Below are 17916 nucleotides of genomic sequence, written 5' to 3'. Positions count from 1 at the left end.
GAAAAGGGAGGCTTCTTGTTTACAGTAAATACTGAGTACTAATTAGTAAATGTGGAGGTATTAATGAATTTGGAAAATCATCATTTTTCAACCATCATGATAAAGACTGATTCTGCAGATGAAATAAAGTCAGGATGCATGGTAACTAACTATGTGATAAAAATGAACAGAAAACAAGACAAACTAATGTTTACATAATCCAGAGAGACTGTCATGGCAAAAATGAAAGAGAAATTTGCAAGAAAGAAAAAATAATTCTGCCACATGTGAAACAATAGTCTAATTCTTAAGACTTAAAATAGGCTTATTTGATTGGATTATTATAAAAGCATTTCTCATCTATCTCATGAATATACAGTACCAAACATGGAGTGATTGGAAATGACATATATAACAGCACGGTGAGTACCTACCCAGGTGACAATCTTCTTTTTCTCTCGCTTCCCATTTGCGGCTGTCCACATATGCTGCAGAAAGTAGGTATCTTTTACCTGAGGAAAAAAACAAGTACCTCAACAGGCATGGTTTCAATACATGTTCAGTTTATACATCTGTTTTTATTAACTGTATCTTTGCCACATTTTCCATTTACTAGACTATTAAAGATCTGTTATGAAACTGTAACCAATATTGCACAGATTTACAATTCAGTTCATGACAACATGCATTCAACCTCTCACAGGAAGAAAATGCAGAAAACCTGTTCAAATTTCTAACATTATTAGTAAAACTGCTGCTAATTTTGTTCCTAATACTTTAGACCTAGGAGCCATTTGTTTCCACTGACGAAGAGCCCAGATAAGCTTTAAAATTCCTTCTTAGAACCCCAAATACTTGCTGAATGGTTGCTTAACTCATTTAATGACTGTTTATCATCATTAGGTAGTCCTAAAAAAATTTCCATCTGAGTTGGATCAGCACATTTACCCTTATTTCACATACAGCAAACAGTACCGAGCACCCAGTGGGTAAATAAGAGGAGTCTAACAAGCCAAATCTGGGGTGACCCACGAGATGACGCCTGTCCAACGACCGGCACGCGACACTGCTCAGTACACAAGAGCTCAAGGAAGAAATGAGAAAGAAGGAATGACAACTGACAATGAAACTTATTATCCTTCAAAGCCACCATCAACAAAGTGAAAGGATAACTCAGAACAGGAGGGAAATAGCTGCACATCATTTATCTGATTAGAGACTTTTACCCAGAATCTCAGGTTCCTCAGAAACCTGTATGCAGGTCAAGAAGCAGGTTAGAAACAGACATGGAACAAAGGACTGGTTCCAAATAAGGAAAGGAGTACATCAAGGCTGAATATTATCACTCTGCTTATTTAACTTTTGTGCAAAGTACATCATGCAAAATGCCAGACTGGATGAAGCACAAGATGGAATCAAGACTGCTGGGAGATATCAATAACCTCATATATGCAGATGGCACCACCCTTATGGCAGAAAGTAAAGAGGAACTAAAGAGCCTCTTGGTAAAAGTGAAACAGGAGAGTGAAAAATACTTGGTTAAAACTCAGCATTCAAAAAGAGAAGATCATGGCATCCGGTCCCATCACTTCATGGCAAATAGGTGGGGAAACAGTGGAAACAGTGACAGACTTAGTTTTCTTGGGCTCCAAAATCACTGCAGATGGCAACTGCAGCGTGAAATTAAAAGACGCTTGCTCCTTGGAAGGAAAGCATATTCAAAAGCAGAGACATTACTTTGCTGACAAAGATCCACCTAGACAAGGCTATGGTTTGTCTAGTAGTCATGTATGGATGTGAGAGTTGGATCATAAAGAAGGCTGAACACTGAAGAATTGACACTTTTGAACTGTGGTGTTAGAGAATACCCTTGAGAGTCCTCTGGACTGTAAGGAGATCAAACCAGTCAATCCAAAAGGAGATCAGTCCTGAATATTCACTGGAAGGACTGATGCTGAAGCTCCAATACTTTGGCCACCTAATGTGAAGAACTGGCTCACTGGCAAAGACCCCGATCCTGGGAAAGATTAAAGGCAGGAAGAGAAGGGGATGACAGAGGATGAGATAGTTGGATGGCATCACTGACTCGATGGACATGAGTTTGAGCAAGCTCCAGGAGATGGTGAAGGACAGGTAGACCTGGTATGCTGCAGTCCATGGGGTCACAAACAGTTGGACACGACTAAGTGACTGAACAACCACCAAGGGGGGGAAAAAAAAAAAACTCTTACAACTTGAAATTTGAAAAGACAACACAACAGAAAAATGGGCAAAGGATCTGAACAAACATTTCTAAAACATACACACACACATAAACAGCACACACATAAATACATGGCCAATAAGTATATGGAAAGATGTTTAATATCACTTCCCATTAAGGAAATGCAAAATATACTGAAATACAACTACACATCCACTTAGGATGGCTATGATTAAAAAGGCAGATGATAACAGCTGTTGATAAGGATGTAGAGAAATCTGGCTCGTACATTGCTGGTATGAATGTGAAATGGTGCAGCCACACTGGAAAAGTCTGGCCGTTCTGCAAAATGTTACCATGGGGTTACTAGGTAACCCAACAACTCCACTCTTACATATATACCTAAGAGAAATGAAATCACGGATCCACACAAAAAATTGTACACAACATTATTCATAATAGCCAAAAAGGAAAGATGTAAATATCCATCAATTTATGAATGGATAAACAAATGTGGTATATTCTTATGAAAGGAATATTATTCAGCAATAAAAGAAGTACTGATACATGCTACATGGATGAACCTTGAAAATATTATGCTAAGGAAAAAGAAGCCTGTCACAAAAGATTACACGTTACATAATTCCATCATATGCAATGTCTGCAATAGGGAAATCTATAGAGACAGAGGTGTCTTGGTTGCCTAGATCTAGAGGGCAGAGGGGCAGGAAAACCTGGGGGGAAATGGGGCATGACTGCTAATGGGTATTGGGTTTTTTTCAGGTGATGAAAATCTCCTAAATTGACTGTGGTGACAGCTGCTGCACAACCCTCTGTATGTAACAAAAAAACTAAGGAAGCATTAAATTGGCCACTTTAGATGCATGTGAACTAAATCTAAATAAAGCTGTTTTAAAGAATTAAAAAGGAATGAATGGCAGACAGTCACCTGAAGGTCACAGCAGACCATAGCCAAACACAACTAGAAGGCATGGGAGCTGATCACATACACTGTTAGGACGCTACTGGTATTCTCTATCCATTTCCCAAATAAAACAAGTACAAACACACCTGTGTGTGTTTATACCCAAACCAGCACCTCCCTTGTCTTCAGCAGGAGTCTAGTCAGACTTTACTAGAATAATATGTGGAAGTTTGAGGTCTAAAGCTTAAGCAATGATGCAATAATAATAGAAGCTCCCAAAGATTGCCTCACAAGGGAATAAAGATATTTTTTAAAAATAGCAACTATAAATGATTAGATGCTTGGAACTTAGAACACATTTTTCACAGAAACGATGTTCTAAATTGTCAGTTACATTCCTGTATCTGTCAAGATAAATAAAATCCAACGGCACTGATGGCATTGCATTAGGTGTGCAGCTGTACACCAGGTCAGGAGTGAACAGACCAGACCCTGTAGTTTTAAGTGAAGGAGTTGGCTGGGTGACATTTAAGGTCTCTGCATGCTCTAACAATCTGACACAGAGCCAAAACACACAATTCAGATAACCCATTCATAATTTATGACAGCATTTCTATGCAAACTGAATTTCAATTTCTAAAACCAGGTAGATCACTCCCTTCTGTGGGAAACAAGTACAGCCCTTTTCTCTACATAAGAATAAGCTGAGGAGGGGACGAACGTGTTAAGATGCTTCAGTCATGTCCGACTCTTTTGTGACCCTATGGACTGTAGCCCTCCAGGCTCCTCTGTCCAAGGCATTCTCCTGGCAAGAATACTGTAGTGGGTTGCCATGCCCTCCTCCAAGGGATCTTCCAGACCCAGGGATCGAACCCACGTCTCTTATGTCTCCTGCATTGGCAGGTGGATTCTTTACCACTACGGCCGCCTAGGAAGCCGAGTTCAGTCAGCTCAGTTGTGTCCAACTCAGTCATGTCTGACTCTTTGTGACTCCATGGACTGCAGCATGCCAGGCTTCCCTGTCCTACACCAACGCCCAGAGCTGACTCAAACTCATGTCCATTGAATCAGTGATGCCATCCAACCATCTCATTCTCTGTCGTCCCCTTCTCCCACCTTCAATTTTTCCCAGCATCAGAGTCTTTTCAAATGAGTCAGTTCTTCGAAATTAGATGGCCAAAGTATTGGAGTTTCAGCTTCGACCATCAGTCCTTCCAAAAAATATTCAGAACTGACTTCCTTTAGGATAGACTGGTTGGATGTCCTTGCAGTCCAAGGGACTCTCAAGAATCGTCTCCAACACCACAGTTCTAAAGCATCAATTCTTCTGTGCTCAGCTTTCTTTATAGTCCAACTCTCACATCCATACATGACTACTGGAAAAACCATAGCTTTGACTAGACAGACCTTTGTCGGCAAAGTAATTTCTCTGCTTTTGGATATGCTGTCTATGCTGGTCATAACTTTTCTTCCAAGGAGCAAGTGTCTTTTAATTTCATGGCTGCAGTCACCATCTGCAGTGATTTTGGAGCCCCCAAAAATAAAGTCTCTCACTGTTTCCCCATCTATTTGCCATGAAGTGATGGGACCGGATGCCATGATCTTAGTTTTTTGAATGTTTAGTTTTAAGCCAACTTCACTCCCCTCTTTCACTTTCACCAAGAGGCTCTTTAGTTCTTTGCTTTCTGCCCTAAGGGTGGTGATATCTGCATATCAGAGGTTATTGATATTTCTCCCGGCAATCTTGATTCCAGCTTGTGCGTCATCCAGCCCAGTGTTTCTCATGATGTACTCTGCACATAAGTTAAATAAGCAGGGTGGCAATATACAGCCTTGATGTACTCCTTTCCTGATTTGGAACCAGTCTGTTGTTCCATGTTGGGTTCTAACTGTTGATCCTTGACCTGCATACAGATTTCTCAGGAGGCAGGTAAGGTGGTCTTGTAGTCCCATCTCGTTAAGAATTTTCCACAGTTTGTTGTGATGCACACAGTCAAAGGCTTTGGCATAGTCAATAAAGCAGATGTTTTTCTAGAACTCTCGTTTTTTTTGATGGTCCAACGGATGTTGGCAATTTGATCTCTGGTTCCTCTGCCTTTTCTAAATGCAGCTTGAACATCTGGAAGTTCACGGTTCATGTACTATTGAAGCCTGGCTTGGAGAATTTTGAGTATTACTTTGCTAGCATGTGAGATGAGTGCAATTGTGCAGTAGTTTGAATATTCTTTGACATTGCCTTTCTTTGGGATTGGAATGAAAACTGACCTTTTCCAGTCCTGTGGTCACTGCTGAGTTTTCCAGATTTGCTGGCATATTGAGTGCAGCACTTTCACAGCATCATCTTTCAGGATTTGAAACAGCTCAACTGGAATTTCATCACCTCCACTAGCTTTGTTCATAGTGATGCTTCCTAAGGCCCACTTGACTTCACATTCCGGGATGTCTGGCTCTAGGTGAGTAATCACACCATCATGATTATCTGGGTTGTGAAGATCTTTTTTGTATAGTTCTGTGTGTTTTTGCCACCTCTTCTTAATATCTTCTGTTTCTGTTAGGTCCATATCATTTCTGTCCTTTATTGTGCCCATCTTTGCATGAAATGTTCCCTTGGTATCTATAATTTTCTTGAAGAGATCTCTAGTCTGTCCCATTCTGTTGTTTTCCTCTATTTCTTTGCATTGATCACTGAGGAAGGCTTTCTTATCTCTCCTTGCTATTCTTTGGAATTCTACATTCAAATGGGTATATCTTTCTTTCTCCTTTGCCTTTCACTTCTCTTCTCTTCACAGCTATTTGTAAGGCCTTAAACTGAAGTTCAACAGACTTAAACTGAAGAAAGTAGGAAAAACCACTAGACCATTCGGGTATGACCTGAATCAAATCCCTTACGATTTTACAGTGGAAGTGACAAATAGATTCAAGGGATTAGATCTGTTAGACAGAGTGCCTGAAGAACTATGGATGGAGGTTCATGACATTGTACAGGAGGCACTGATCAAGAACATCCCCGAGAAAAAGAAATGCAAAATGGCAAAATGGTTGTCTGAGGAGGCCTTACAAATAGCTGTGAAAAGGAGAGAGGCCAAAGAAAGCCCAAGGAGGGGACTGTTAAGCAATATATTCCAGGACACCGATGACTTATATATTCTCTACCTGTTATTACATTTTCTTACTTATTCTCCATTTCTTCTCCTAACATATGTTTTATTTTAGCATAAGACATCAGCCCTCCTTATTCTAAAGTCAGAAAAAACAGTTATCTAGAACTATGTTCATGATTTTGGTACTGGGAGACATAAAGCAGGGAGATGATGGTGGGGAAAGAAAGGAGTCCCAGAATGTCCTGTGTGTGGCTGTTCAAGGGCATTACATAACTGAAACAAAATAAATCAGGACTAGTAAATTTACGAAAGATAAGCCCAGTAACTTTCAAATATATGAACTTTAACTGTTTGCCTACCATCCCTGGTGACTCAGATGGTAAAGAATCCACCTGCAATGTGGGAGACCTGGGTTTGATCCCTGAGTTGGGAAGATCCCCTGGAGGAGGGTATGGCAACCCACTCCAGTATTCTTGTCTGAGCGACTAGGCATACATCATTTTCTATCTCCATTGAGGACAGAATGAAAGGAAATGGGTATAAGGATAAATTAAACTTGGCAAGTGGAAAATTTTCCTAATAGAAACCAGTAGCAAACACATCAATGAGTTATCCAGTGTTGTAGGCAGAATGTCTCCCCCCAAAACATCCATGTCCTAATCCCCAGAACCTGTGAATGTTGGGGTACATGGCAAAGGGGGATTAAGGTGACAGAAGGAATTAAGATTGCTTCTCAGGTGGCTCAGCAGTAAAGAATCCACCTGCAAGGCAGCAGATGAGACAATTCAATCCCCAGATCAGGAAGATGCCCTGGAGAAGGAAAAGGCAACCCATTCCAGTATTCTTGCTTGGGAAATTCCACGGACAGAGGAGCCTGGTGGTTTGCAGTCCATGGGGTTGCAAAAGAGTTGGACATGACTTAGCAACTAAACAACAACGACATGGAATTAAGGTCAGCACATCAGCTGATCTTAAAGTGAGGAGACTGTCCAGGGTTATACAGGTGGACTCAATGCTTTGTTTTTTTAGCCACACCTCGGGGCATGTGGGATCATAGTTCCCCAACCAGGGATTGAACCTGTGCCCCCTGCAATGAAAGCACAGAGTCTTAACCACTAGATGGCCAAGGAAGTCCCCAGGTAGATTCAAAGTAATCACAGGTCCTTAAAAAGTAGAAGAGGGAGACACTTTGTTAGCGTGGTGCATGAAAGGCAGAGTGATATGAGAAGGACCTGACTTGCCACTGCTCACTTTGAAGACGTTTGAGAAAGGGGCCATCAGCCAAGGAATGCAGTGGTCTCCAGAAGATGGAAAAGGCTAGAAAAAACAGATTCACCCCTAAAGATTCCTGAACGGAATACATCCCTTTCAAAACCTTGATTGATTTTAGCACAGTAAGACTCTGTACCAGACTTCCGACATACCAAACAGTAAGTCTATGTTGTTTTAAGCCATCAAATTTGTGGTGATTTGTTACAGCAGCAATAGTAAATTACTACACCTTAAGACAGACATTCGATTTTCTGTAAACCTTTTAAATCAGGATATCCATCTTTCTAAGATAGTTGGTAGTTGAGAGGTCTGTATATTAACATTAAAACCAGAAAGAATTTCTATGAAGTCAGGAAGAACGTTGAGTGGACAATGAAAATGGAAAACCTAGATCAGCTTCTCCAACTTTAATGTGCATATGAATCTCGACTAAATGAAGATTCTGACTCAGCATGCCTGGGGCGGGAACAGAGAATCTGCATTTCTAAAAGTTCCCAGGTGATGAAGATTTTGACCCTCAGACAATACTGAAATAGCAAGGGGATAGGATGTTATCAGCCTCACAAGTTTAGCTCTCTGACCATTTAACTCCACTCTAACTATGCCCCCCTAGCAGATAAACCCATCTTGAACCTGCTTACCCTATAGGCAGTCAAATTTTAGAGTAACAATATTCAAAGATAACTATCCACTGAAAAATGAATATTTCCTCACTTAATTCTGCCTCCAAAGACCAGGATTTTGGAGCTTAGTAAATACTTATTTATAAAAAGCTTGTTTTTTGTATAGTTAATTTGGCTTTTGGTAAAACGTCTCCAAACATGTTTCCCATCCAAAGGGAAGCAGTGTGATAGTGAACAGATAGGCTTTAGAGTCCCAAAATCTAAATGTGAATCGTAGCCTTCCATAAATATTATGAAAATCTGGATAAGTTACACCAGGCCTCTTAGGATTTCTCTTCATATATAAAATGGGGAAATATTGTATCATAATTTAAACGAGGACATATATAATAGTAAGTGCTTCGCCTAATGTCCACTATGTAGTAAGTGCCCAATAAGTTTCCTTCTCTAGCCTCTTCTTATACTGAAACCCCTCTTTTGGTTCACCTCAATAAATTTTGCTTCCATCCTATTGATTATTTTAGTTGCCTTTATCTGTTGTAAGGAGAACTGATGGAAGTTCCAACGTATTCCAAACACCGATTTGTCATGAGTGTGTATGAATTTTTTCCTCTTTCATCCTGTAATGGTTTAAGATGTTTTGACGACTTAAAGTAAAGCTCCTTATCAGCATTCTCAAACCCCCAGAGGTCAATAATGTACTATTTTATTTTGGGGCTTCCCTGGTGGCTCTGTGGTAAAGAATCAGCCTGCCAATGCAGGAGACACAGGTTTGATCCCTAGGTTGGGAAGATCCCCTGGAGAAGGAAATGGCAACTCGTTCCATTTTTCTTCCCTGGGAAATCCCACTGACAGAAGAACCTGGTAGGCTACAGTCCATAGTGTTGCAAAAGAGTTGGACACAGCTTACCGACCAAACAGTAACATCTTGTATTACTTGCCTTACAGCCTCCAGTTCCTGATTTCAAGACTCCTTTCATCTGTGGTCTAACCCAGTGCCTGTGCAATATAACTTTCTGCAATAAAGGAGCTAGCCACCACAGTGGCCACTAGCCACAGGTGCCTACTGAGCACTTAAAATGTAGCTAATGTTGGGCTTCCCTTGTACCCACTCCAGTATTCTTTCCTGGAGAATCCCATGGACAGAGGAGCCTACAGTCCATCAGGTTGCAAGTTGGACACAACTTAGCGACTAAACCACCACCATCAATGTGACTAAGGAAAAGAATTTTTAAATTTAAACTAACTGAAATAGCCACTTACAGCTCATGGCCACGACAGAGGGATAGCACAGGTGTAACCGATCACAAGTTCACCGTTTCAATCTTAGGTCAAAACGGTAACTGGAAATTCTCTCAATTCACCTTTATTTAATGTCCATTCCCTGGTTACAATGACTGGTCCCAAACATTCCAACCAACTACGATACTCTCCCTGATTAACAATACAAGGTCTTGTTTAAATTGGAAAGCATTTAGTAACAACCCTAACTGAACACACTAGTAAACAGCTACAACCCTAATGCTTACTGAGGTGCCAGGTACTGGGCAGACTACTTCACCTAATGTGTGGCAAGAAACATTTTCATTAGCTAGGTCAACCAGCTAATCCTCAGAAAACTTCTGGTGGCCAATGATAAGGTTTCACGTTGATAGTTAAAGATGTGTGGAGAAAAACTGTATTTGTTTCTTTTCCATAGGGGCTAGAGGAGGACGTTAGAAAGAGTCGATAGGAGGCATTGGAAAAACCAATGGTGATTACTGTAGCCGAATCACATAATCAGATACACTTGTCAGGATTTAGCTTCTGTAAATTTAAAAAAAAAAGTTTTTCCCAATGTCTTCATCAGCAGGTCCTTTAAACAGGTTTTGAGTGAGGCATCATTCACGCAGATATCAAAGTATTTCAAAACTATTAGCATTTACTGTTTGAATGGAAAACTTCGGGGAAGAAAGGTCAACCAAATTGCGCCCAAGGTCATCAGGTAAACGGAGATTAGTAATGAAAAATTCATCCACCCAGTGAAAACCAGGGTCTGGCCACGGGTCAGGTGTTGAGAACGTTTATGCTGCTGCTGCTGCTGCTGCTAAGTCGCTTCAGTCGTGTCCAACTCTGTGCGACCCCATAGACGGCAGCCCACCAGCCTCCCCCGTCCCTGGGATTCTCCAGGCAAGAACACTGGAGTGGGTTGCCATTTCCTTCTCCAATGCGTGAAAGTGAAAAGTGTAACTGAAGTCGCTCAGTCGTGTCCGACTCTTCGCGACCCCATGGACTGCAGCCCACCAGGCTCCTCCGTCCACGGGATTTTCCCGGCAAGAGTGCTGGAGTGGGGTGCCATCGCCTTCTCCGGAACGTTTATGACGCCCCTCTAAAAACACAACAGCGAGAGAAATTTCACAGCCCCAGGGAGGGCGAGGGGGTCACATTTGGGCTTCTCAGGGGCAGCAAAAAGACCACCACCCGAACACATAAACGCGGAAATCAGCCGCAGAAGTTCTCATACCAGAACTTGCTCTGCTCCTCACACCTCTGGATAAAAAAACACTTACTATTTCGGGGAGGGAGATGGGTCAGAGACCTTGCCTCCCCTTTCTGTGGTACCAAACACCTCCAGTGGTTTCTTCTTTCCTTAGAAGTCCATTACTCCTTTTACTCAAGGAACAGAGTTCTCAGGGGACCTAAAGAAGCAGCCCCACGGAAGAAGCAGTCACTAACCTGCCAGAGAGAGCTGAGGCAGCAACGCATTCCGCGCCAGGAGGACCCCGCGCCGCACCACGGAGGCCGCCATCTTGGAGCATACCAAAAGGAATGCTGATCCGGGGGAGGCGGGCAGAGGAAGGGGTGGGGTCACGGTCGACGCTCCGCCCCCTCCCCGCCTCCCACACTTGGTGCGGCCCGGAACAGCATGGCGGCTACCTTTAGGTCCCCGAAGCGAGTCCTTGTGCTGCAGGCGCTGCGGAGTTTGGTGTATCCCTGGGTGGGAGGCTCTGGTTCTACCTGCTGCCTCTGCCCTCTCGGAGGTATCCGCGGCCTCGGGCCTTGAAGTAGGGGGTGGGTGGGACAGAAGGGAGCTTTACCCTTCAGTGGGCATCTCTTTGGAGAAATAACAGCGCCCCAGTCACTCTCTGGCCGAGAGCAACCGAGCATGCCCTCGCCCTCTGCTCCTGGGTGCAGTGGTGGTCTCTGCCTGTCGTAGACACCCGTGTCCCAGGGCATCAAAGGACGGCTGGGCTGGGGTCTTGACCCTGGGGCTGTAATATTCCCTTGGATGGAGCTGTGCTGCTTCCCGGGAACACCCCCTCCGCCTTGGGCCTACTGTTCTGTAGAGTCTGGGATGGGAGGAGGTCTAAGACTATAGAGTCCAGCTCTAACTAACAATCTGAAAGACTCTGAGCAGCTTTCTTTATTTACAGAATTATCCCTTGATATCTTTGTGGAAATGATTAAACTTGACAATGCTGGCGAATGATAATAAAAGATCTAACACTTTGTGTCAGGCTTTACTACATTTTACATACATTCTTTCCTTTTCTCCTCATACCACCTAGTGAGAGAGGTACTGTTCTCTTCTTCATTAACGAAAGAAAGAAAGTGAAGTCGCTCGGTCGTGTCCGACTCTTTGTGACCCCATGGACGGTAGCCTACCAGGCTTCTCCGTCCATGGGATTTTCCAGGCAAGAGTACTGGAGTGGGTTGTCATTTCCTTCTCCAGGGGATCTTCCCGACCCCCAGGGATCGAACACGGGTCTCCCGCATTGTGGGCAGCTGCTTTACCCTCTGAGCCACCAGGGAAGCCCTCATTAACAACGGAGGACGCTAAGTAATTTGCCCAAGGCTCGAGGAAACTGGCAGAGGAAGGGTTGAACAGAAGGCAGTCTTGCTGTAACCACTGCTCACCTTTATAGAAATCAGCAGCAATTTTTGTTGTTACAGTGTTATTGTTGGACACAGAGTTCGTATAGTGGACGATTCTTTGGCCATGCTCCAATTCATGCATAAGCCAGCATCTTAAAGAAATAATGTTTCCCAAACTCTTCACTTCTGCTAAGTTGTGATGAGTGAATCCTGATGTATCTAGTGGATACTGAGAGTTCAGATCTGAGAGGTCACAGCTCCTCATTTGGAAAATGACAATACTGGGAATTCCAGTGGTCACACTATAGCTACTTCTTTTATCCTATATGCTTCTACCTGTTTAAACCAAATCTGTTTTGTTATCTGTCTTTTGGAGTCCAGATTCTTGTCTCCTGTCCCCATACACAATCATTAGCTCCTTTCACACACACAGACAAGACTCGTGGAGGATTTGCATTCTCTGGTAGTTTGGAAATTTTTTTTCCCTATGAGGGTGACTTATAATTGTACCAGTTTAGATCATTTATACTAAGTGAAGATCAGATCAGTTATTAGAAAGAGACAGTCAAACTCTTCACGTTATTTGCTAAGTATAAAATAGTCAAAATGATTTTACTTTCTCTGATTTTTAGCTAAAAGATACCTACTTACAGACAGTATTGTGAAATTAAAGGAATTTCAACGTAAGAAGGTGGCTGTTGCATGTAATCTTCCTGGCACCAAAGGTAATCAAATCTATTAAATTCTTTCATTGATCTGTCATTCAACTTTCCTCTGTCTTTATCCCTATTCAGTCTCTCTGTCAATGATTTTGTATTTCAAAAGAAATTGAGATGGTTTATTCTTAGTTCCTAGTCTGCCTCTATGTGCATATTTTATTTCACCATTCTCCTCTTACCCCTTCTGCCAGGATCCCAGAGAAACTTTGAAGCTAGTGCTGCATCCAGTCCTCCAGATCAGTGCCTCTCAAAGTTAGGTTCAAGGGTGAGCAGCAAGTAAGAGAGGGATAGGAATGCCAAACCTTGGGCCCCAATCGATTCGTCTGCACAGTAAAGTCGGAGAACTGCGCCACATGACTGGCTTTTCACACTTTTGATGCCACCCTCAGTAAAAATTACAATTTGCCTTGTGTCTCTAGTACACACATACGTATCTATAGATAAATCAAATGAAACAAAAAATGTATGATGTATTTTCATATTTTCCAGTCTGTGCTGAAAGAATCAGTAGTCTAAAACAGGTTTCTTTAAAAAAATTAGCAAAACACTGATAATTGCTATGGCTGGGTGATGGACATGTGGGAGGTGATTTCTCTGCTTTTAGGTATGTTTGAAACTTTCTATTGTAAAGAGCTAAAAACACCACCACCACCCCTGGCCCTGTTCCCTTTCAGCATCTGAGAAATCTTGTTGCATTCATTTCCTCTTCTCCTGCACATTGAGTTTTCCCCAGTAATTCAAATTCTTTTATAAACAGAGTAAGACCCCTCTCTTTTTTTAATAACTCTCTTGTATGTTCTGTTGACTTTTTCAGCTTTCCTCCTTCTCACTGTGGGATGTTGTGAGCACCTAATGAACACTTGCTCCCACCTCTACAGTCCAGCCCTCCAGAAACCAGTCTTCCTTCACTACTTTGCTAGCCATACTGTTACACAAAATCATCTACAGAGCAAGAAGATAAAGAGTGACAGAATTGAGTCTCCACTTTAGTAAACTCAATCTAGATTTGACTTCAGTCTTTGCTGCCTACTCCAAGTCGTCTGGAGCTCTGTGAAGTGTGCAGTTAGGGCTTCATGTCACAGTCTAGTTGTTACTCAGCTGTCATAATCTTTCTAAGGCTGTGATGGTCACGCATCTGTTCTGAAAGGCAATTAACATCATGAGTGCCACTCTACTCCACTGTCAGGTATTTACAGATACAGTCCTATCCACATTTCATCTTTATGAGAACCCACAGTGGTACTTACTGTCTTATAGACCACATCACGTACAAACTTCCCCCTTCCCCCCAGGTTCCTAGCTCCTCCATAGTTGATCTCGCCCTTTCTAGAATTCAGTGTAATCTCCCGTTGGTCTAGTCACGTTCTCCCCTCGCCACCTTTCCCCCGCAGGTCCGTGCCGAGTCTCAGGCTGACTCCCGCACGAGCGATGCCAGACTCCGGCCGCTCTGCCGACTCTCCCCAGCCCCGTCCCTCCTCTGCCGCTTCTCTGCTTCCACCACACCTGGTCTCTTTCTGCTGCTTGATCTCTCTCTTCTTTCCTGTCATGTTTATACTGTCACGTGTCACCTACTCTGTCACTGTTTTCAGATACCTTTATGCAAATATATCTTGTCTTTTCAAATAGATTCTAAGCTCTTTCAGGTCAGGAACCATATCTTATCCTTCTCTGTGTCTCTCACATAAAGAAGGATACCTCTGAATACGAATATACAATAAGCACCTAAATCTTACTGGTTGTTCTAAAATACAAATTACATTTGCTGAAATTTTGGACATATTGAGAAGTAACAAGATGTAAAGTCATCCATTAAAATCTTTTTAGGTTGGAAATTGTTTAGAAATATTTAATAGAATAAATCGTGACTGAAGAATGAAAGAAGAACAATGACCTCTGTGATTTCCTGGCAGTTACTACATGCTGGGCCCTGTGATAAGGGCTTTACTTTACTTGCATTATCTCAGGATGATCCCATGAGGTCAGCATCATGATCTTCACTTTACACATGAATCAAGTCTCACACACAGGCCTCTCCAAACCTCCCCATAGCATGCAAATGGCAAAGCCTAGATTCCAGCCCACACATGCGTTCATGCTAAGTTGCCTCAGTTGTGTCCGACAGTTTGCGACCCCATGCACCCCACCAGGCTCCTCTGTCCATGGGATCCTCCAGCAAGAATACTGGAGTGGCTTGCCATGTTCTCTTCCAGGGGATCTTACCGACCCAGAGATCAAACCCGTGTCTCTTAAGTCTCCTGCATTGGCAGGTGGGTTATTTACCACTGGTGCTACCTGGGAGATTTCAGCCCAAGTCTTCCCAATTCTAAAACCTTTAGCCATTACAAGATCCTGCAAATAAAGATTGGAGAGTCTACTGCACTAACCCAAACCTAGGGGGCCTTTTTTTCTAGTAAATCGAAAGCAATATCTACTTCAGCTTCCCAATTTTGTGTTTTAAGGTATATCCCGCCATTCCTTCAGGCAGCATTCCTTCAGAGCTCTGCGCCTTGGAACAAATCCTGTAGACTTTTCTTGGCAGCTTCTGATAGTGAGAACAGCCGTGCCTTCTGGAAAGCAGATGCTTGCTTGGTGCCTGCCTCTCACCCCACATTCTGCCAAGAATACAGTGCCTCCTCATGCCAAGAAGCAGCGCTTCCTGTTGGTGTTTGTCTCCACAGTAGTTTCAGATACATAGACAGTGATCACCTTGAAACGATTCGGTCACTAGAAGATGGTTTGCTGCTGTTAGCGGACAGGTTTGCCCTCTGCATTGTACAGTACCGTGGCACACTTTCTAACAACTGATTAGAGAGGGACCAGGAGGAATGAAACAGTGGTGAAGCTGAATCAAGTGGAAGAGATGTGAGGTACTCCTGAATCGTGTGAGTCCTCCACTGTGGGGTGACTCATCTTCACATTTTCCTTTCAGTTTTCCTGCTAGGTACCCGACCAACTGATGGTTTGGATATCTTGGTTGCTTTTTTTTCCCTCATGGGTCACCTGTAGATAGAGCTCTCTGGACTAAGCCTCTTCGGACATTAGTTCTCAAACTTTACAGAAGCATCACCCAGGTAGTGAAGAATGCACATTCCCGTGCTCCCGCTCCCGGAGACTGCGCAGGGAGCCTGGAGTGAGGCCTGGGCCTGCGCCCTGTGACACAGATGTGCTCTTTCACACACCATCTCTGATGCTCGAGACCAGCCAGTGATGGAGCTGCGTGGCCGTGAGCCCCGCTCGGTGGCCTCTGCAAGGGGCTGGCTTCCGGCCTCCCCTCCTCCCTGAGGTCAGACTCCTGAACAGTCCGAGTCAGCCGAGCGATACCCACCTCCACACTGTGCTTTCTTCCAGAAACCTATTTGAGAAACCTGGAAGAGAAACTGACCCAGAATAAGCTCATCCTGAAAGAGGAGTTGAGAACCCTGCTTCATTTGTGTGCATCCCGGGACGACGTGGAGCTGGCTAAACATGTCATTTACAGGTGAGGCACTTCCTTAGAATACTGCCCACCTTTTCTCTTCCCACTGTCTCCCTTTCCTGAGCAATCGCATACACCTGGAAGATTGCAGCTATCACCCCTACACTGGCGACTTCCAAGTCTCTTGTCCAGGTGCCTGTCCTGAGCACCACATGTTTAAATTCATTCATTTAACAAAAACTTATTAGGTTCCTACTACATGCCAGGTGCTGAAGATGGAAAAGCAGATAATTTACGCCCCAGGAGATCACCAGCCTCACTACTCACTGAGTCCACTCACATGTTCTCTAGTCTTCACGTTCCATGCACACAGACTTCTTCTTGCTATGTTTGTTCTCATACTCACCAGTCTTTCTTTCCCCTGGTCTCATCTGCTCTCCTGTGTCCACTGCCTGGTGTCTCGCATCCCAGCCTTCCTCTCTCTGTCCCCATTACCCATGTCAGTTCAGGCCTCACTCCTCTCACTTAGACACTTCAGGGGACTCCTGACTAGCCTCGCTACTCCGGGCTTATGTCTCTTTACTGTCTCTGACCCCTCATCAGGCTTTCCCATGTCAGAAGGACTGTGTGATCACAGTCTACTCTTAGGAAACCCAGCAAAGGTGTCTCCTGGGAGCAGGATGTCGCCAAACCAACAGGCTTTATTTCTAAAACTGATTCATTGCTTCTTTTTACCATTCTTTAAAGATACATTTCTATACATGGACCTGCACTTGTACTGTACAGAGAAAAATACGAGTTACTTGTATATAGAAGAATATACACCCTAGGTTAACCATGGTTCTTTGGAAATTATACATTATAGATATTGTTTGTTTAAATGTATACTTTTCTGATTTCTCAAACTTGTCTATAAGAGACATGAATTACACAAATTTCATTGAAAATTTTAAAAACACAAGAAATATATTACACATTCTGCGGTTTTGATTGTCTCCTCCTGCATAACCAACCACAACAGAACTTAATGACTTAAAATGACCGCTTATTTCTCACAATTCAGTGAATCAGGAACTGCGGCTGGGCTCAGCTGGGCAGTTCTTACAGTATCAGCTGAAGTCACCTGTGCACTGCAGTCAGATGCAGTGGGCTGAGCTGGGAGGTCCAAGAAGGCTTCAGTGGCACTTCCGATGCATCAGGGTCCCTACGCCCGCCGCGCAGTACTCAAGTCCAGCCGGAGAGGCACTAGCACACCGCTGCAGGCCTGCAGAGCTGCCCAAGGCTGGCACATATTTTCGCTCCACCCCATTCTCCTGGTCAGGGCGAGTTAGCCACCCCTGATTCATGGGGAAAGGGAAACAATTCTACCTGTGGATGGATGGAGCCATATGCGTGAGGAGTTGATGGCAGCCATCCTTGGGGCCTGTCTAACACATCCAAGAAACCACTGTTAATATATTGATATGTTTTCCCACCAATCTTTTTTTTTATGCAAAGATTTTGCAGTTTTGGTAGGGTTTATTTTACCTAGTTGTGGCTATTACTGTGTATATAACATGATAGTTTGTTCGCTAGTTGGCATTGCAGCATAAATGTTTTTGCCTGTTAACACTCTAGGAATCATATTTTCATGACTATACACTAGTCCATTATAGGCTAGGTATTTTAATTAACTGTGCCCCTACTGTTGAATGTCTAAATCATTTCTGATTTTTCACCAGGATAAATAGTACTATGATGAGCAAACTCTACGTGTAAAACTTTTCTTTCGGGGACCAGAGGACATGAACCTTTTAAAGCTTGTCAATATAGACTGCCAGATTA

At 43.2% G+C, this 17916-nt stretch overlaps 2 protein-coding genes across 2 annotated transcripts in view; one reads left to right on the top strand and one right to left on the bottom strand.

Annotated features, from left to right (window-relative positions):
• The window catches only part of MRPS27 (mitochondrial ribosomal protein S27), a 102600-nt gene extending 91686 nt beyond the window's left edge, over positions 1-10914 (bottom strand). Inside the window, exons 1-2 of the mRNA XM_052659069.1 lie at positions 10819-10914; positions 414-491 (exon numbers count right to left, since the gene is read on the bottom strand). Coding sequence (XP_052515029.1) covers positions 414-491; positions 10819-10891 — 151 coding nt within the window. The 5' untranslated portion in view covers positions 10892-10914. The remainder of the gene's footprint in view (positions 1-413; positions 492-10818) is intronic.
• Positions 10915-11005: 91 nt separating this feature from the next.
• PTCD2 (pentatricopeptide repeat domain 2) overlaps positions 11006-17916 on the top strand; it is a 31586-nt gene continuing 24675 nt past the window's right edge. The window contains exons 1-3 of the mRNA XM_052659191.1: positions 11006-11123; positions 12591-12683; positions 16026-16155. Coding sequence (XP_052515151.1) covers positions 11009-11123; positions 12591-12683; positions 16026-16155 — 338 coding nt within the window. The 5' untranslated portion in view covers positions 11006-11008. The remainder of the gene's footprint in view (positions 11124-12590; positions 12684-16025; positions 16156-17916) is intronic.

Source organism: Budorcas taxicolor, chromosome 20 (assembly GCF_023091745.1).
Source record: "Budorcas taxicolor isolate Tak-1 chromosome 20, Takin1.1, whole genome shotgun sequence".
Lineage (NCBI taxonomy): Eukaryota > Metazoa > Chordata > Mammalia > Artiodactyla > Bovidae > Budorcas > Budorcas taxicolor.
The sequence above is the reverse complement of the archived record's forward strand: the minus strand, read 5'-3'. Positions and strand labels throughout refer to the sequence as shown.